At 37.4% G+C, this 21,722-nt stretch overlaps 1 protein-coding gene across 5 annotated transcripts in view; it reads right to left on the reverse strand.

The window, feature by feature from the left end:
- Positions 1–21,722, reverse strand: part of AKAP6 (A-kinase anchoring protein 6) — a 485,646-nt gene that overhangs the window by 99,755 nt on the left and 364,169 nt on the right. For all 5 annotated transcript variants that reach the window (XM_053670522.1, XM_053670524.1, XM_053670523.1 and 2 more), the window contains exon 9: positions 18,993–19,113. In XM_053670522.1, the coding sequence (XP_053526497.1) occupies positions 18,993–19,113 (121 nt within the window). The remainder of the gene's footprint in view (positions 1–18,992; positions 19,114–21,722) is intronic.

Consider the following 21,722-nt stretch of genomic DNA (forward strand, 5'->3'; position numbering starts at 1 on the left):
GAACAATGTGGTGGAAAAGCACAGATGGAGGGGGAGAAAGTAATAAGTAGATAGGGGAAATTACAAACCATTCCTAGTGTATACAAAATAAGTCACAAAAACTACGTAAAAATAAAGAGTGTAGAAGAGGAAGGAAATCACACTGACAGAGGTCTTCAGTTAATTGCTTCCCTGAAATAATCAGATGAGAGAATATCATAATGATGACTTAAAAAGCTGAGTAAGGGCTACAAACATTCACGAAGAGGAACAAAAAGAGGCAGAAGAACCTGGATGTGGCCATTTAACATAGTTTATTGCCAAAACAACAGATAATCTCTCAAGAAGAAATAGGCAGCTAAAACTTGGACTTTGAGAATGTTCCCTAAGCATCACTGATGGGGAGCCCCTTCACCTGTACCATCTTTCCCTTCTTATTTCTGCCTTTGCTCTATGGGCAGCTTGCTACATGATCTGAGGGAAGGCATTTCCTATTTCTGCGGCCATCCCATCCGTAGAATACTGTTAATGACATACTCACCACTTATGCACCACAGGTATTTTAATGATTAATTAGATCGTGTTTCAGATCTCAAGGTAAATGCAGCATTTAAAACAAGTCTTTAATTTCAAAACACAAATATGTAATAGAATTTTTTGATTTGTTACCCATTTGCAAGCAAGCCTGCAAACTTTCCATTTGTTTTTATCATCATAGAAATAAGGTTTTGTAAAATAAGTAAAAGTGTAAAATAAGTCACATTCAAGAGGAACTATAGATGATATACATAAGTAGTACATATATAATAGATATATATTTTCCATCTTTTAGAAAATATATCAGTAAGGTGTTACTATTTTCTCTACCCTTAATAAAGGGAAGAAGGAACATGTTGGTATTGTAATACTAATATACTATGTCTCAAAACCTATATATATAAAACTTTTATAAACATTGTGACAAAAAAAGGACTCATGCTAAACATTTTACCTTGTGAATCAATGAGATTGAAAAAGCAAACCAACAAACAAGTAGGTAGATAAATAAATAAATAAATAAATAAATAAATAATCAAATGAAAATACATGCCTGGAATCAGTTTGTCCCTTAAGGAAAAACAAAACAAAACTGTGTTTGCATTGTTCACTAGCTGCACAATTCCCTGTGCCTTGGCTGCTCATCTGGGGTTAATGTTAATACTTATTTCACAAATTTGCTGTGAGGACCAAATGTGCTAATATATGTGAAGATTCTGGAACAATTCCTTCTACATAATAAGCATTATGTACAAGTGTTTGTTCAAACTTCATCCAAATGTTGCATGCTCAGACCGTAAGACTTTTGGCACACCTTTTCTCATCTTTTTAATGCTACTAGTTTGTATATTTATGTGTATAACTTCTTTTCACTAAATAAAACAATGAATCTCAGATTCACTATTCAATAGAAAAGAAAAAAAAACCCTTGCCCCTTTCTTGCCTTTCACCAAACACGTGGCTACACGCTCGTCAGATGTGGCATTGCTTCGCTGCCCCACCCCACCCCGGGGTGTCCGCCTGATTTCGGTGAAGTCCTAGGAGCACGCCAAACTAATCTCTAGATCTGAGGGTGGGTTCCCCCCTAATGCATTCTTCTGTAATACACCTACCTCCATTCCACTTACTTACATTCTGTTTAGTAAAGCCCCAATTCCAATCTCATTTCTTCTATGAAGACATTCTAAAAACAGCAGTTATATTCTTATACTACACAATGTGCTCTTTGTTATTATTTCATGTTTTTTGGTTTTATTTTTCTAAATGAATTATAAATTACTTAAGGAAAAGGATAACCTTCCTTTTATTTTGTTCTCTATAGCTTATAGTAACACTTAACAAATGTTTATTGCCTCATCTTCATAGTCACTAATACCAGACAGAAACATTCCTTATTCTTTTTTACTTTTAAAGTAAAGGTTGATGTATTAGACCATTAATTCCTAACATATGTATCAGAACACATGGACATACATAATTTTAAAAAGTATACGTGAGAAAAGAGAACTAAGGTAGGAAACCTCTTTGTGCTAAGACACCCAGGAAGTGTTAGCTGGTTTTGATTCTAATTAGTGTAGTTTGAAAAGTGGAAAAAAACTTTAAGTTAATCTTTCCCCAAGCAAACATGAATCTGCCTTTAACTAGATAGCTCTCCAGAGAAGTAGCTCCAATAGGGAATTTGGAATTAGTGTGATTGACTGTTACTAGGTCTCCCAGGATACACTTTGATTTCAAATGTAAGCCTGTGCCTCACCAAAATGCCCGAGAGGCCTTTACGGTCTTTTCCCCATAGACAGCTAAATGCCTTCAGCCGAGTTTGCCATGACAGCCAATGTGACAATTCGAACACAAACCAGTGCTGTACACATACTGGAACGCAAGCCGAAAGTAAGAACAGTTTGTTCATATGATATGAAATGACCCCTTTTCAGTGGAAATGTAAGTGAATATACCTGTTTTAAACTGTAAAGAAACTTGAGGAGCATTTGGTAAAGAAAAAACTAGGAAAATTAAAATGTGTGGAAAACAAGACGTCAAAGAGAAAACTGAACTTCCGTGACAGATTTAGCAAAAGACACTGTTAAGAATTCAAATGAACAGTCATCTACCACTGAATAAAAGTAAAATGGAAAAAAAGGGGTCAAAGAAGGCCGATAAAATATATTTTTAGGATTACTACCTAAAACAAAGCCCAAACAACGTGACATTCAGAAATTACAGTTTTTCTGTAGCTTTCCATATAAATAAATAAATATAAATATAAGTGTAAATATACACACACTCATATGTTTGTTTCCTTAGGCTTTGAAATTGAATTCCTAAAATTCTGATTTTGCCAGACTGTTTGCAGGCAAAATCAATTACTCATAAAAACAATCTTTGATTTTTCACCAAAGAGAGAACAAGGGGAGTGGACCTTCGGGCCGTCCTGTCCACCCCCCTCACGGTGTAAGTGCAGAGAAGGAAGAGAGAGTGAGTCACCGTCCAAGGAGAATCCAGCCTCTGACTCTGGTGCTTTCTAACAAGCATTTACAATCTTTTTCCGCTAACACTGGTCTTTTGCGAAGCTTAAAAAATAAGATCAAAGAAAACTGAAAGGGGGATCTAAAGAATGAAATAACATAAAGGAACAGGGGCACCGAGATGAAGTCCCTCCATGCTCTTCCAGAGAAATTAACATACGGAGATCTGAGTGGCAACGGCCTTTGTCTTTCTGGAGGAGGCTTCAAGATCAGCTAATCCTGCTGGTATGCCTGTAAGAGTGGGACTCGGTCATGGTGAAGCTCTAGGAGTGAGAGCCAAGCTTTTTTTTTTTTTAACCCACTTTGATATATGTGTGTGTATGTATGGGTATGCATTTCACTATTTTAATTTTGTTTTTACTGTTTTAACTGCTTCTCTGATTTATAATTCATTTTCTAAGAGGGTCACTGTGCATTTCTGTTTCAGGACCAAACACAAAATGCAGGGCTCATAGAGCCGTTTCAGAGCAGAGGAGCCACCAGAGAAGGGCCAGGAGCAGAGAAACAGCCGGAGTGGAAAGAAGTGCGTTAGATCACTTTCTGCTTCCCTTCGGTCCCAGGAGCACAATAGAGGATAGGAGGCCACCTGGTGGTGAAATGGACCAATTAACCATTTATGCTACTTTCAAAAGGCAGCAAACAAGCAGATTTTGTGTTATTACAAAATAACGAAAACAAAAAACCCAAGAACCTTGGGCAAAAAAAATAGTGAACAGGTATTATTATAATGTAACAGACATAAAATTGAATTGGAAAGTCATTCAAGTCTGTAGAATAACGTATGTTACTAAAGTGTTGCCATAATAGCTATTCTTTATACCAGGGACTGGTAAGCATCTTCTGTGAAGAACTGGCTAGTAAATTAGTTTAGACATACAGGTCATATGGCTACTGTTGATACTATTCAACTCTGCTATTATTGTATAAAAACAGCCATAGACAATACATAAATGAATGCTTCTGGCTGCATTCTAATAAATGAATGCTTCTGGCTATGTTTCAATAAAGCTTTATTTAAAAATCAGGCTGCAGACTGAATTTGACCTCCAGGCTATAGTTGGTCCACCTCTGGTTCCATATTATGTATTAAGCTCATACTGTTTACTGAACACAGGGCTGACCCCTTACATACATTACCTCGTTGAATCCTAGTAACCTTTCAAGGTGGGTGTAATTCTCATTTCACAAGTTTGAAAAACTCCAGCTTCAGAAGTTTAAAAATTTGGTAGGAAACGCACTGTGCTTCTCCTCACTTAGAAATGCTTTATGCAGCCTTCTGCCATTGTTTTTCCTCTGACTGTGGACCCCTGTTCAGGCCCCCCCTCCGCCCACCATGCAGAGGCTGCTTTTGGTTTGCTTCCAGTGACTTTGCTCCTCTTCCTCCACCTCACGTTTTTTGAGGTGCTTCTCTTACCATCTCTTTCTCCCTCACTTCTCTCATATGTTTAAAAACTTTATGTCAGTTTTCATAACAACAGATGTAAGCAAGCAATGTACAAAAGAAGAAGGACAAAAGCAATGTATTAAAAATAGATAGCCACATATACAACAATAAGCCAAGGAAACCATCAAACTGTGTGTGTTCCAAATGGAATGTGAGCCAAAAGCATAATGCTCATTCTTAAATAATATACTATACATCCACTGGGAGAAAAAAGCAGCTCTGTCCCTAAACGGGGAAAGAATTTGTTCCATTTTTATGTCATTTCCTTTTTCTTTTTAAACCTTTTCCCCCTAGGCATATACTGTAAGTCATACCATTTCAGACATGCCATGTTCCTCTTCCAAACTCTCCAGGAACTAGTTTATTAACTTTAAAGAGAAGAGAGTTGAAAAACCTGATGAAGAAATCCATGAGCTTATAAAAGCCCTTCAAATACAAAAATTTACCAGCAGTCTTTCAATATTAGCATATTTTCTCCCACAAAAGAAGACAGAAGTAGCTTCAGTTAGATGGAGTGTAGAAAAACTAAAATAAAGGATTTTAAAAAGAGCTTTTATCTTGAAAAGAAAATTGCAAAAGCTTGGGAATGCGACTACACAGAAAACAGAAGAAGTCTAATTACACAGCGTGGATTGTGGCTGATCTGACCGTTCAACCCAACAACAGAAGGAGTTTACACTACAGATAAGCAGACTTTCAGGGCGGGGAGAGTTGTCAAACATTTTAATGGGAAGTTGTGAATTCCCTCTGGAAAGATCTTTAATGGAGGACAAATTCTCTCCTGTCTGGAATGGGTACAAAAAAAATCCTTGAAAGAGAGTACATGAAATAAAGGTTCTTTCTAGGTCATCTGCAGTCCTGAAACTCCAGGTAACATTCTCACTTCCCATAGAAATAAATAACTGTACAAAAATCTCTAAGAGATTCATTTTGCAAGATTCAAGAGAAACACTCATTCAGCAAGTGATTTGATTCGGAAATTATTTACTGAGTGCCAAATATTGCCCATCCCTGAGGAGATGCCCACCCCAGCAGGGCATGGGTCTGAGCAGCAGTCTGGACAATGGGTAGAGAACACAATTGTTCACTTCAGTTAATTGAAAAAAAAATCTGAACTCCAGTGAGCTTTCTGGAACTATTTCCTGAGCTTGGTGAGCTCAAATCCCCCACAGGCGCTGCCTGTCACGGGAGAGCCCTGGCAGGACTCATGGCGTCCCTGGAATTTTCCTGAACAAAGAAGGCTTTGGGCAGTGTTTCCATGCTTTCTTTTTCTAACCCAAATTTGGTCGGACAGAGCATCTTTAACTGTCCTCAATACATGGGTTATAAAATGCTAGCTAAATTTTAGTTCTTTTGCTATAGTCCCATGAGGTAGAAAAAGAATTCAATAAGCCCCACTCTAAAGATTCATTTATACTTAAGTTTCGATGAACATGAGGAATTTTGTTTGTGGCTTGTATGAAAACCAGGATGAGTCACAGAGTTGGGTCTTTGGCATCACCAGGCAGAAGAGAGTGAGGGAAAAATTATCCAGAGAAGACAGTTCTTCATGCATCCTCTCACATCTCAGTGTGTCCCACCCAGCTCAGGGAAGCTGAGAAGGAAAGACAAAGTTCAGTAGGAAGACAGTAAACCCAAACGGATATCAGGGTGGACACAAATCGGGGCAAGAAGTGAACTCATCACAATCCTTAATCAAATTTTAATTTTAAATAGTACATCTTTTAATCTTAATGGCTTAAAATCATGGCAATTAAGGTTAAAGATTAAGATTAATCATTATTGCAATTAATCTCTAAGTTAAAAATATAAGTAATCATATATAAAGATTATTTTAAAAGTTATAAAGAACGTAAAACTTTTTTAAAAAAAAGTTAGAGAAAGTTCCAAAATTTCAGCTTTCTCTTGATATTATAGCAATGACATTTAAAAATTTTTTCATATTCTGAATTAGCTAACTATATATAGCTTTGGAAAAATGCATCAGTATTTTAGACTCTCCCCACTTCACCCTGGTCATGATAGACTGGGATTGAAGAGCCCCACAAGTCCAAGCCTCTCACTGTTTTTCTCACCCCTTCCATTATTACACTTTAAACACACACATTTATTTAAAGCCAAACTAAATTTCTGGCAATGAATGTATCACTAAACTCTCCTGCTAACTATGGTACCAGAGCAAATGGTGCTGACATACTTACCATTTCTAATGACTGTTCTGTTTACCTACATCTATTAGTCTGTGTTTAGGTATGAATGGCACGTGTCGCCCTCAGATGTATAAATAATTATAGTGGAATTGTCTATAAAGTCAAGAATACACTAATGAATACTAGGGTTTGAAGACTAGTCATAAAATTATGGTGATTAGTTGTACATTTTTGTAGGATTTGTGTCAGACATGTATGTCATTGTCCTCCTTTCCACCCTCCATTTTTCTTTCCCTCCCACCCATTCACTATCATCCATTCTCTCTCCTACTGCCAAATGCCAAGTATTAATACTCTGAGTATTAACATCCTTAATACACTTTGGTTTTTCAAAGAAAAATATTTTTGTTTTGTTTTTACATACAATATTAGAGGGGGCTATGAAGTTTTAGACTCAATAATCAGAGCATGAAAATAAAATTGTTTTCTTGAAAACTAATGAATTAATAGCACAGTTCTGATTAAAATAATTTAATTACTATATTATTAAATAAACCTTATCAGAAAGATGTTTCGCAACATACACTAATTTTTTAATCCTCATCTGAGAATATTTCCATTAATTTTAGAGAGAAAGAAAGGGCTGGGGAAGGGGGAGGGAGAGAGAGGCAGAGAGAGAGAGAAACGTCAGTGTAAAAGAGAAACATTGGTCAGTGGCTTGTTGTAGGCTCCCCAGCCAGGGACTGAACTCTCAGGTTAAATATGTGCCCTACTGGGAATCAAACCTGTAACCTTTTGGTGTGTGGGATGATGCTCCAACGAACTGAGCCACCTGACCAGCACATATACTATTGAGTTTCTATTCTGCGGCATGTACTGTGCAAGGCACTGGAGATACAAAATAAACAACCCAGATATGAACCCTGCCCTCCTGGAACATGGAGTCTAACAAGAATTACAATCATTCATTCTCAAATTTGGCCCACAAAATCCAAATCTACCATCACTAGTAAAAATATGCATTTAATTAATAAGAAAGAATCCACTGCTAAATTATTATCAAGGAGGGCCCTCTCAGGGAGGCACCTATGAGTATTGAAAGGGATAATGTTATTGTAATGAAGGCAACAAAATCCAATATGCTGAGATTTATAACATAGAAATGAGCTCCAAACTGAAACTTGGCATATAGAAAGGAGTTTATATAGTTATTTATATATGTATGCATGATTTAAATGTCTTGGGACTACAAATATATCTGGCCCAAGGAGTCTTTCATTCAAATTCAATACTGATGATAGATTTTTTTTAAAAATTAAGCATGTCAGTATTCTGTATATGTGTGTATATGTTTAAATGCATGTAAATGTGTGTGCATAACTGTGTCTATGTGTACCTCTTCCACAAACCTCCTAGTGTTTATGGCTAAAGTGACATGGTAAGGGGAATATCACAAATCACAAATTTCCATGATGCAAGTGTCTATGAGCACATGGAATCAACTGCTTAGGAAAGCAGCTGAACTAGTGAGTGCAGATGTGCTGCAGGGGTGTATAGATGTCCTTCCGGAGAGAGGCTGCGGCTCTGTGGTCTGAGAAAACTTGGAAGAAAAAACAGAACCTGCCACAAAAGCAGTAAGAGTCTTAATCTAGTTGACTCTTCTCTAGCTTTAGAAAAAAGAAAATATGTGTGTGTGTGTGTGTTCTGTGTCTTATGTAAATGAATCAAGGTTCAGCAGGAAGACCACTGCTTCCCTCTTAGCTTCCCCCGTGTGCCTCATCAGGGACACAGTGCAGTGGAGGGGCCTCCTTTAAAAATGTATAAGCTTCACAAATGCCCACATTATTAAGAATGTGCTTGGAAATGCCTTTATTTCTGAGAAGTGTATTTGCTTCCTGGAGAGGACTGAAAAGTGTTGCTTCTGCAAATGGTACTCCTCTAAAACACCTCTCCAGGGGGGCCCTTCTAAAGTGAGCTCCCTTTGGCACTAACAGGATCCATGAGGTGAATTCTCCCAGGGCAATGTGGTCTTTGGCGCATCTCCCCCCAAAACATAAATATTTGCAGCTTTAGCTTTCTTGAATCTGACAGAATATGGGTGGTTCCTGTGAGGCTTAATGTGGCAACCTTCCCCCGGGGGACCGAGGTACCTAAGAAAGCTTGGGATCTTTCAGAGAACAGCATGATGACTAGCTAAAGCACTAACCCAAGTTCGTCATGTTTTCTCTGCAGAAGAACCATCTGAACACTTAGGACATTCATTTTTCTATCTTAGCACCACCAGCTTATGCAGAGAGAGGAAATACTGTTCTTGTAAGAATTTTGCCTCTTGTAGAGAAGTGAATATGAGGCAGCAGGGAGCAGGCAAGCACAATGTGAAAGACAGACTGGGTATTAGAGCCAAGCAAATTGGGTTCAAATCCTGATTTATTTATTCATTTCTTCGGACAGTTATTTGTACAGCTCCAGAAATACAATATTTCTAGCCTTATGCCTTCCTAGCATATATTGGGAATGAATTTCCCCATCTAGTATGGCACAAGGAAGAGCCATGTGATTAGTTCTGGCCAAGGATTTTAAGAGAAAGTGACAAGTAACTTTCAGGTAGAAGTTAATGGCTAGAGTAGAAGTCTCTTTTCTCTTTGCCACATTGACATTGAAGGAAAAGGAAGAGGGTTGCTGGTCCATTAGTCTGAGCTTTGGAGAAAGAACATACCAAGTAGAGCCAATAGCCAATCTGTGATGGACGTGTGTATATAATAAATAAATATTTGCAACTTTAAACTTTTGAAATTTGGGGGTTGTTGTATCAGCAAACCCTAGCCTAACCTGACTGAGAAGCTACTTCTGTCTTTTGGGCTAGTCACTTAACTTCTCTGTGTTTCAGGTTCTGAGTCCACTGAAATGGGAAAAATAGTCCATGATCACTGGGCACATTAAATAAGACAATGTACACATGGCAGTGACAGAGTCAGATTAGCTGTTCATTTTTTACACCTCTATTCTATCCCTGTCTCATACTGCACACACACACACATACACTCATACAACCACACTTATGCATGCACATACTGCTCTTTTTATAAAATGATGAAGTAGGTAACATCTGTTCTTGGTTCCTCTTCTGGATGTCTTCCCTCTATCCACACTGTCTTCCCTTCCCAGCATCCTTCTATTTAAACTAGATGTTAAAACTGGCATTTAATTCAATATTATTCTCCTACCACCCTATAGAATATCTGCATCTGGTAGAATGTATTCTTTTTTACCCCGAAGAAGTAAATCTTAAAAGTGGGGTTTAAGGCAGTATGGACATTTAACAATAAAAACAGTTGGGTTGGGGAATTCCTAACACTCCAAAAATGATGTTCCTTAGACAACGACAAATCTATGTCCTTCTAAAGCTATGGCAAAGACATAAGGACAAGAAAGAAGAAGGTTAATGAGTTTATCTGTTAAAGCACTATGGCTGAGCTTCCCTACCCCCTACCCTGGGTGTGCCCCCTGGTACCTGAACAGGTGCCAGGACTTGGTTTGAAATAACTAAAACATTATCTAGGTCCCTTTCTAGTCCCACCCTTATGCTTTAGAAATATATGCATGAAATTCTAATAAATTATAAAAATGAGAATGATTTAAAGGCAAACTATTTAGATTCAGTAGTGCATATATCTTAAGACCACATCCTTGTGGTCTTTGCAATGATAACCAATGCCTTCCTGACACAACTGCATAGAACATTAAACCTAACATTTATCCTTTTTATATTGACCTCTTTGTCAGTGATAATACTTGGTTCTCATCTCTAAACTTTGCTACTTTAAAAAAAAAAGCAAAACAAACCCAAGTTCATGCCATGGTTGTCTATAAAGTTTAATCATACATAATTTTTTTCTAGCTTCAAACCAGATTAACCCAAATATGAATATAACCACTAATGATAAGTCGCTGAAAATAGGAAATGTTAAAAAGTGGGTGAGAGACATTTTCATTAACTCACTGACCTGAAACACATAGTATCAAGCAAACCAGGAACCAGAGGTGGCAGTGAACCAAACACCCTTTCTTACAAGGAATTTTAATGCTCCTCAAATTTATTTCATAAAATCAGAAAGAAATTTTCAAATATATGGGGTTAAAGCCAAATCTCTCAGCTCAACACAGGAGGAAACGCTGCATATTCACATCTAATTAAATGAAAGTCATTTTTCAAAAGTTTAAGCCTGAAATTTTCGCAATTTAATCCAAAATTTTATTAGCAAAGTCTAATGATTATCCTGATTGCAATTAATGAAAGCTCCCAAACAGGTCAACTAATTTAAGTGCTATCTATAATCATTTGGATTTTAACATGATGGTTATTACTTATTACCCTGAAACCAAGCAGCGCAATGAGATATTGATTACTTTTAACCTTTAGATCCAAGGATTCAAGAAAGGTCAGAGGAGGGGAGCCCTCTTCCTTGGCTGCTGAATGTATAGCCTTCAGGAGAATTCAAATGATTCCCATTGGTCAAATAGATTCGAGATTAGTTTATTCTCTGGGCTGACAAGAAATGATGATGCTTTTAAAAATAACACCCAGCACGTATTTAGTGAAGTGTTACATTTATATAACCAGTGGCCTCAAGATATGCCTCACATCTCAGCAAGTCTCAGGCTATTAACCCTTTACCAAGTTTTCTTTGAATGCGATATTGAATGTAGTAGCTTTCATTGGAATAAACTTATCTCATTAAAGTAAGTTCTCTTGCAGATTCCAAAAGGCTGAACACAATCACTGGTTCACTGTTGGCCACTAGCATTTCTTTTGGTTTTCTTTTTCCATGACAACATTGAGAAATATTTTTTTCACATTTGTGCCACTGAAAAGCAGTGAGTTCTAAGGTAGGGTCCAGCAGAATTATGGGCAAGGGAAACATAACTGTTATGTGTTAGATTAATTTGCAGAACACTTGGCATGATTATTGCCAAGTCCTCAAATTGTTCCAAGTTGTTCCGGAAGGTTGTTATTAATAGTATGTTTTCTGAGGAAAGTTCTGTCTACTTTTGGAACTGCATTTCTGTTGCCAAGGAAACTCCTTTAAGCACAGTTTTCTAGGAGCACACTGCTGCTTTTGTGTGCCGTGTCCTATTCATATCATCTAAGTAAGCGTTTTACATGCTCCGGCTTCCCAAATGTTGAAGTTTCAGCTTATTTAAGTTGCTTTTTTCAAACACGGTTAATGCTTGCTATGATTTCTCCCCCTCCTCCCTTCCCCCATCATCCAAAACTCAAGTTTCCCCCTGCCTTCTTCCTTCTCCCAACTCTTACTTTTCAACATTTATTTTTCTTAAACAGTTGCATTAGGGGAGATAGTTTCCACAAGTTTTTGATAAATTAACTTAAATTTGAATAATCATTCCATAGGTTGGAGCATTAGTCCCTCAAGTGTTAATTATCTTTCACTCTGAAATTAATGTAGTCCTTTCCTCCTGACTCCTCCACCCCATTTATTGAAGTGCTGAGGAAAACATGTCATTGAGTCCTGAGCCAGCCCTGCTGTTGTGATTAAGCGTGGTCACATGGCCCATCTCTGCCAAAAGGAGGGCCCTGAGAAAAGGTGACAAAGACAGTGATTTCCTGTCAGCAAAGAGGACGACAGGGCTGTCTAGAAGTGATGCAAATGAGGGGAACTTTCCCCACGGCTTGTTTGATCCACTCTAGGCCAGAGCAGGCCAGGCCAGGGAGCGCGGGCGCAGCACAATGCAGCGGCGCTGCCCGGAGAGCCGGCGCACCTTCCGGACAGTGGCTCACCCGCCGCAGACAACTGCCGGCGGGGCTTCGCCTTCCTCGCCCCTCTGCACACAGAGCCAGCGAGTTCTTGGCGTGCTATTCTCTTAACATCCTTTTAAAAAAGTGATTCAATTAGGAACGATAAGGTCCGGCAGGAACAATGTTCCATATATTGTTCAAAAACCATACCCATCTACTTTTTCTTCTAAACATTTCACATGATGAGTGTTGCCCTCTCTCGAAGAAAAGAAAAAATATATATGCTCAGAGATTCATAGCAAATACTGACTCATCGAAGCTCAAATTAACATGACAGCTAATCTAAGGACTTTTTGAACTTTAATAAGAATGAAACAACAAATTCACTTCTAGATAGCAGTGGAGACAGCTTAGGTTTTTCCATTCTGATCACTTTAAAAATGACTAGATAATGTTATTTGAAATATAATGATTTTAAGCATATTCTTCTTATCTTAATGGAGTTTTAATCTAACATACAATTAAGCTGTACAATTAATCTACTGGGAAAGATGTAAAAAATTATCATTAGGTTCTTGTGTCTGATATATCTGATACATTTTTACCTTGACAACTTCAATAACTAGAAATTTGCTTCATTTTGAACAAATCAAGGTAGGAGATTTTGGCACTGAAATTCCAATATAAGACCTAATTAACAGAATTTATTTTTTATGTGTATTCATTCCTTCTACATACAACATGTGGGAGTTGGTTTTTTTCTTAAAGTAATGGATTTTCATCTATCTTAAGTCTAGCGACAGTGACCTGGCCTAGGAACAAGCCTAGTGCTACATTTTTAGAGCTCAAGTTCAGTCATAAAGATATCAAGCCACATCTGAAATTATTTAGATCAAGCGGATCCACTACAAAATGAAAGAGAACTATTATAGAGGGTTGAAATTTTTGAATTTATAAAATATAGGCACAGCATGTTTAATTTGTTTTCTATGTTTGGTTCATAGCTATGACAACATGATTTTGGCATCAACAGTTATAAAATAACAAGTCGCCTAGATCACATTTTTCTTCCCTTACACTACATTTCTTATCCCCCAGAATTTCCAATCCCATTCCATGCATATGTTTCTCTTGAAAGTCATAATGCTAGTCTTTAAATACACACCCAAATTCTCCAAAGTACCATTTTCTCCTTTAAAACTTAGCCCTTTCTTTTATTTCTTTTTTCTGAAATAATTTTTCTTCCATTGTTTAGTTTTTTTATTTGTTTGTGTTTGGATTTGTGTGTTTCCTTAACTAGTCATTCATCAAACCATGATTTTAATTTACTCCTTCACTCTTTTTTGTTTGATTAACTCTGTATTAACTAATTTCTACTGCTTTCCATTCTCTTTAATGCTTACATTTCTACTAACTAACTTTCTACACTTTCCTAACATCTTCTTTTCCAATACATAATATTGATATCCTCTCTCAGTAATCCCACCTGGCCAAACTGTCATCAAAAGGAGACCCCTTCAGGTGAGGGCTGTGCTCAAAGTCTCTAGACGTCACCTGACAACAGAGTCAGAGAAAAAGAAGTAATTCACTTGCTAAAGTGTTATGCTTAAAACTTTACTTGTAAGGAATCTCATGGTTAGACATTTCTCTAACATACCATTCATACCATTTACCCTTATATTAAAAATCCTAAAAGAGAATGTTTTCATACCTAAGTATCAAAATGAACTTAATTTCTTCAAAGGAAGGGTGACTTTTTTCCTTGTGGAAAATAAAATTTTTGTAATTGAGCACATTTCCTGCTTTTTTTCACAATCAGAAAACTCAGAATAAAACTTTGAGGTCATCTTTAGTAACTACACAGAACCTTATAGTCTTTGTGCCCACATATTAACTCTTCTCACAGCAACAGACTCATTGTTGTACATCTTCTCCCATTTTCATTTATATTTATACTTTAAAATATTTTTATTATTTTCCTGTAAATTCTTATCAACCTCAAATCCATAGCAGAGTAAATATGTAATTAACCTATACAGAGCATTGTATTATGCAAAATGAATGGTTCTTTTCCTTTTGTGCACAGTATGTATTTGTATACACTGATACCAATGGAGAAAGAAGATATTTGCATTTTCCCCATAAAAGCAGAACTATATGAATAACTAGCCCTCAAAATTACATACAAAATCTTCAGTGTAAATTTCTTGAAAGTATAAAGATTTTAGTTAAAGTGAGTAGTAATTGCATATTATTTTTAAGCTGCAAGGGTTATTTTTAATCCTTTAGAAACATATCACCTGATATTGTATTGATGAGGAACAGCTAAGCCATTCACTCAAGGAACGACTCTATAAATATGGTATTTTAGTGAGCTTTATACTATCTGAAAACTGCTCTTGTTCAATTAAAACAATAATCACCAGACTGAAACTTCTAAATTTGGCTCTTTGAAATTAACCCTTGGACTGTGAAACCTCACACCAACCCAGGATAGCTAGGGGCGCTGTCATCTGTGCTCTGCAGGCAGAGAATGGGCAGTGTGCAAGGTAAGCAGCCCTGATGGCGCCCACCTTCACAGTGCTCCAGAGTCAGCTCCAGGGCACTGCCCCGGGTGGAGCAGCTGCCATAGCAGCAGCCTGAAGAAATGCTTCTAGGTCACTCAGCCCATAAAATGTATAGGATGGGGGAGGAGGTGTCTTGAGCTTCCCTGCACCCAAGAATAATGCCACCTTTGATCTGCAGAGATGAAAAAAATGGAGCTTTTCCTTTGCAAGTGGGTCTTAAATATTTCTCCATTAATAGTTAATGCACATAAAGACCAGCAGAGTGACAGCTCCCTCTGATTATGAATTCTGGCTTTGTAACTCTAGTACAAATAAGAGCTGAACTTTCAAAATCACGGTGGTTACTTTTGACAAATTAAATTGTCTTACTTAAAGAGGTAGGAGGAATGAAGAGAAAGAAAGTGAGGGAGTGGGAGAAAATTCTCCTTGGAGATGACTCTCAGATTAAGAAAGAAAAAAAAGAGAAAAAATGACGTTTGTGTTTCCTGAGCTGATAATACTGCCCATGTTTATTAAAAAATAGCTACAGAAGGTCATGGTTCAGAGGTTGGACAAGACAAAAAAGAGGGAAGGAAAGATATTGGCAGTCTCCAAAAAAAGAAGAAAATATATTTAAGGGAGTAGTTAGTTTTTAATAAGAATCAGGTTGGTCTCAGGACCTTGTAGTTTAAAATTACAAAGAAAATAGCCTTAAATTTCTAACAACCTGAAAATAACAAGAAATGGTTTAAACAGAAAATCCACTTTATAGCCCATTGAAATGGTAAGGTTCTAAATTATGTCACTTTGTATAAATGTATTCTTTGCTGGTTAAACCTAAGTCCTTTTCTTTTTAAGTTCCCAGGCTGCTTTGCTGGTTTTGGGTAACCCAGATATCACAACAGGTGCCCCACTCATGAGGTCTCCTGAGTGAATAGTCTGGGGTATTTATCTGTAGCTCTAGAGCTAGGAGTTAAGGTCAGATGATTTTCTAGCAGAGATCAGAATATAAAAAAAGTAAGTAAAGTCAGAAAGTTAGTGTCTAATGTTGAGGCAGTACATACAAATTGTACTCTCATGAGTACCATTTTACTACATTTTCTCTAACCCAACATTTTCAACTGTGGACTTTAGGGATCCACCTAGGACTGTGCAATGCACACACCGAGGTCTGGGCACGACCATCTCTGGTACGTAAGGAGCTGAGTGATCAAATACAGAGCCCCTGAGAGTGAGGAGAACCAAGGTTTTGAATCTGATGATAAAAGGAATGATGATTCTGTCCTGATCTGTAGTTGTTGGGATTCTACCAACACTCAGTTGAAGGTCGCTTTTAAGTTTCACCCTCATTCTTTTCAGTAATACCAGAGATCATGAACTTAATTTCTGTCCTTAATTTTTTAACTCAACACTCTTAGTTCTATAACTGTATAAGATATTTTACTTAACATATAGAATACAAGTACCAGGTATTCTTCTTGGTGCTGTCAAGTGTGGTAAGCAATGGAGATTACTAGGATGGGTTGAGATGGACTAGAAATGCTGTGGAGTGGAGCGGGTGTCCCGTTGGGTTGTTGCATCGATGGGAAAACCAACAGTAAGTGCAGCAAAAGGGGTGGTGCCACCAACTAACAAAAACTGCTTTGTCCTGAATGTCAGTGATGCCCTTGATGAGACATGCTAATAAAGCATTGCCATCTTTCAGGGCCAACAAATTTAAAGATTAAAAAATGGCTAAGGTCGTCTCAAATGGTACCGAAAGCCTAGTTAGGTCTGGGGACCAATTGCGAAGCTTTATACTCTTTCAGGAGTATCTACACTCCACAGGTTCCAAACCTCCCTCCCCCAAGACAACCCTTCAGTTAATTCCTGGGAAAGCAGAAAAGAACAGAGGAATGGGACACTGAAATGGAGATTCTTGGCAAAGACCTGAAATTAATTCTCCATCAGTTTTTCTAATTCAGAAGCCACCCCAAGTTCTAAATGACTCCTTAGTCAATATCCTCAGGATTGCTTTAGAAGTTTCTAAACCTCTGGAATAATTTGGGGGCTTATATAAAGAGAAAACTCCACAAACCCATAGCATTTGCCCTTGGTTTCTAACTCAATTATTAATATTGCTTATGAGCCAAATGCAAAGTTAGTGCTAGTCTAATAAACCTAGGTATGTTGGACACCTAAAAGCAAAAAAAAAAAAAAAAAAAAAGATGATGACAAGACATGGTCACAAATAAAAATCCCCGGCAGGAAAACGTTTGGAAAAACACTGCAACCCAGAAGTACCGAGTGGGTGGAATAATGGCCTGCAACATGCCAGAATGAGAATTCTCAGGCAGAGCACTCACAGGGAGAGCACAAGAAAAAGACTGCACTTTGTGTTCAGTGATTTCCTATTAATTGTGATGTAAATTATATGGATGTGATTCTGACAAAGAATAGCACTGTTTCTGAAAAAAGTAGTGGTTTATGTACAAAATACAAAATGCATCATAAAGAAAAAAATGTTACTTGGCAGCACAAGAGTAATAAAATCTGAGATAATGGCTTATGATTAGATAACTTTTGTATTATTTTTTCCTGTTTGGCTCAAGTTTTAATCTTAAGCCTTGGAAATAAAACAAATATTTTTGCATCATAAATTAATATAGATTTATAGGCATTTTAATATGTAATTCTTGATCCGGACATAAAATGTAAAATCACCTAGCTCTGGTTACTTTTGGTTGAGACCGTTACTCTAACAATATGTTATGTCCGAAGATATATTAGTTTTGTCGTTAATGTGGACAGCTACCTATATAGAAAACAGCGAATAATCAAACTCGATTAATGATTGGCAGAATTCTTTAGGGAGTAAAATGTCACCATTTGCCAAGTCCCTGGGGAACTTATATCTTCTGTTAACCAAGAAGATTCCTCGGGGACACTAATTAAACTCAGCCAGGCCCTGAAAAAAGTACAAATAAATATTTCTCTTTAAAGGAGTTAGAAGTTAAAATAATATATTAAGAAAAGGTAACTTAAAATGATAAAGAACTGAAGAAGAAAAAAGGCAACTTTTATTTGACCTTGAATGTACTTCTTACTCGATAAGAAATTTTAAAAAGCTAGAGGGTGGTTGTTTCTTGTCATTATACTGTTGCTGATTCCGTGGTTAGTTATTAATTTTATTTTTTATGATTCACAATCTGCTCTTTGAAATATGCCATATGCTCAAAGCAATTCAAGGATGACAACTGTCAGAATTACTCCAATAAAAATTGCCTAAATGAGGAAGATTTACTACAGTCTGATATTTCTATGGAAAGTCCCTCTACCCTCCTCCCCCAACAGCTTCTTCAGGCACTGTGAATCTTGCAAACATTTTTTTAAAATCAAAATCACAGGGTTGTTTTCTAAGAACTTTTAAGACTATTTAAGTGGAATGGGTAAAGCACACTAGGCCAAGGGTGAATTGGCAGACACGGAAAACAGTACAGATAGTTATTACATGGATCGCCTGCAATCAATATGTGAGTTCCAAGCTAGTTTTCTTAAATCACACGCAAATGTATTGACTTAATATGACAACGTCTGCTCTATGTATCACTAATAAACATTAAATTGGACAAGCCCTGTACCCTGAAAGCAGAAAGCCAAAATAAAGGCAAATCCTTTTACCTCTGGGAAGATCTGAGGGGTAGATAGAATTTACCTGAGTGATCCAATCAAAACATATTTTATTCAGTGCTACCCTTCATTTTGTTTCAGCCTATTTATTAATGCAGTTTTATTTATTGCTATTCATCTTGAAGATAAATTTTTGTCCTTCTATAGAATTACACCAAATAGAATGTGATAAAGGGAACTTTCTTGCAATTATGATGTCGGTGCAGCCTGTCAGCACACAAGGGATGGAAATGAGTTTGGGGACAGGGAAGAGAATTCTAATAGACACCATGATACATACAATGAACGCAAAGAGATCCTGAGAGAGAGAGAGAGAGAGAGAGAGAGAGAGCGTTGTCAGGTTAATCAGATCTTCCACGGTGAGGTAAAGGCAAGAAGGGTGGCTCTAACCTTGTAAAGATGCTGCTGCTGCTCCTCTGACATCATCAGGTCGTGGCTGTCCATCACAAGGGACTCCATGTCAATCAGCCAATCCCAGAGCTCCTGATATTCTGAATCAAAGTCCAGAAGCCTGAAGATAAGACACAAAATGTATTATGCATAAACACAGGGTAGTTGTTAAAATCTCATATTAAAATAATATATTCTTGAAAACCCATGATGTTCCTAGGTGATACCTATAAAATGAGCAGGAACAAATTATCTGTGTGGTTACACAGTGGGCAAAAGAGGAATTCAAGCTTGAGACATAAGCCACTTCTTAGATTTTGAAATCATAACATGTAATTTTGATGTTCATACCTGAGACATGTTATCATGGTGATTTCCATTTGCTAAACCTTCTGAGAATCTGCAGCACTTGAACAAAATGACTGCTAGCACATCCTTGGAAAATGAGCACCTTCATATTTAACAAGCTCAGAAATGGTGGCTCAGTGGGTTATGAAAGTTACGTGGTCCAGAATGTTGGGTAAAAACAGTATTCTCAAAATCCAAAACCCCTTTATCACCTAACAGATTTTCCATAGATACTACATGCCAATAGATATATGATTAAGAATACTAATTTAACTAATTTATCTACAATAATCACAATTCACTATCATATACAAAATACAATTTTACTGGGAAATGACTTAATCATTTACCTGTCCCTCTGCTGTCTGCCTATCTCTACAAAGATATATCCTACATTTATTGTCATGGATGAGTAGCCAGCATTTCAGCTTAACACTCAGAGAAAGGCTTGAGTGACTCTGGTAAGCCAGTGAGAACCAGGGGCAGATCCAGTATTAGACAGGTGTTCCCTGCAGACATGTAGGAAACAAAGGTAAGGACAGGAAGTCAAAACAATGAATCTTTGAATAGGCAGCAATCATTAAAATTCAAAGGAGGATCACTATGGTTTTCAACAAAATAAATCATTAGAATAAGGAGCTTAAAAGGATTAATGTGATTCTCTATTGAAAGCCCAGTGAATAAGTAAAGCCTAGATTCCTCTAAAACACTGTGATCAGAAAATGAAAGTGCAGATGAAAAACCATGACTTTGTCCTTCCCCCTGAAAATCATCCCCCTAAAAGAAATCCTAGGCTCCTGTCAAACTATAACTGAACAAAACCCATTTGTACTAGTGAAGCAGCAGCCTCAGGTATGAATGTGCATTTTCCAAGTGAGCATCTTATTACTATGATGTTCCTGCCTCCATACATTAAATGACTGTGTTCCAAGCAAATGAACATCTACTTTTCATAACCTACAACTTAATCTTAATAGATCTGTCCAAAAATTAGGGTGTATCTGGTGATGGAGGATGAGACTTAAAATTGCCAATTTTATTTCAATTACTTTACCATAATTATAAAGATCCTTGATTAGGACCATAAGTACCCAAGGGCAAATATCATCACTGGCTAACATGTGGGACTGACAAATAAATGTTTCCCAAAGGTCGATGATGAGTACAGCTGATGTAGCCAAAATCTTCAGTAAGGCTATGGTGGCCTAGAGCAGTGCTTCTCAAATGTTAATGGGCATGTGGCCGAGCTGAAGATCTTGTTGAAATGCAGGTACTAATTCAGTAGTTCTGGGGTGGGCCTGAGAGCCTGCATTTCTAACAAATGAACAACCGGCAACCCTACTGGTCATGGACCTCACTTTGAAGCAAGGGCTTGCAGCACACATATGAGATCTGTAAATACACATTTTGAAATACTAAAAAATAAAAATAAAAACAATCCCACTATAACAGTGAGAAATAAACCATCAGGTTTTCTTCATTAACTTTGTGAGTGACTAATAAAGAATGACTAATGAGCATTTGTTCATATGACTAGTACAATAATTTTAGAAATACCTTCATCATTTCTCTCCTTGTACCCTCCCATATTTTAAATATAAAAACAATTATATAAATATAATTTTAGAAATACCTTCATCATTTCTCTCTCCTTGTACCCTCCCATATTTTAAATATAAAAACAAGAGGAAGGTGGAATGCCACTCCCAAAATTAGGAAAGTATGGTCTGGAGGAATATTAAAAGGAAAGGGGAAAGGAAAGAAAAAGTGAACCCCTTCCCTCTCAGTGGACTTGGGGAATAAGATGGAAATAAAGGCAAGAGGTGTCTAGACTCAGATGTGTGTATTTCCATCCCTTGGACTAGACCTAGAGAAAACACATATGAGATGGTTGAAAGGAAAGCCAGAAGTGCAAGGATGTCAGCTCCATTGTCCTCTAGGAAGTCTGGGAAGCCTTAATCAGTGTCCTCACAATAACCTGGAGTGGGGATGTTGAAGTCAGAGGCAGATCTTTGATCAGAACTCCCCTTGCTGCCATGTTTGCTCATCTTCCCCCCCTCCCGCCATGAGGTTTCTGAAAGTTCAGCTGATGGACTTGGCAGAGACATTGCACAATGACCTCCAAGGAGAGCAGAGCAGAAGTTCTGAAGCCAGACCTCAGAGAGTTCTTAGGACAAGTGAGGCCTGAGATAAGACTTTAGTCAGGATATGCTCCTGACCAAGTTAAGAGATAATGACACAGCCATAGCCCTCTGTGGTAGACAACCTCATAATGTCCAGAGCAACACCCATTTCAATGCACTCAGCCAGCCTTTACCCATGCGTCACGTTAAGACAGAGGACCTTGTTGCATTCCAGAATCACAAGGTCAGGTGAGCCCCC

This window comes from Artibeus jamaicensis, unplaced genomic scaffold, assembly GCF_021234435.1.
Source record: "Artibeus jamaicensis isolate MK-2021 breed Jamaican fruit bat unplaced genomic scaffold, CSHL_Jam_final contig_588, whole genome shotgun sequence".
Lineage (NCBI taxonomy): Eukaryota > Metazoa > Chordata > Mammalia > Chiroptera > Phyllostomidae > Artibeus > Artibeus jamaicensis.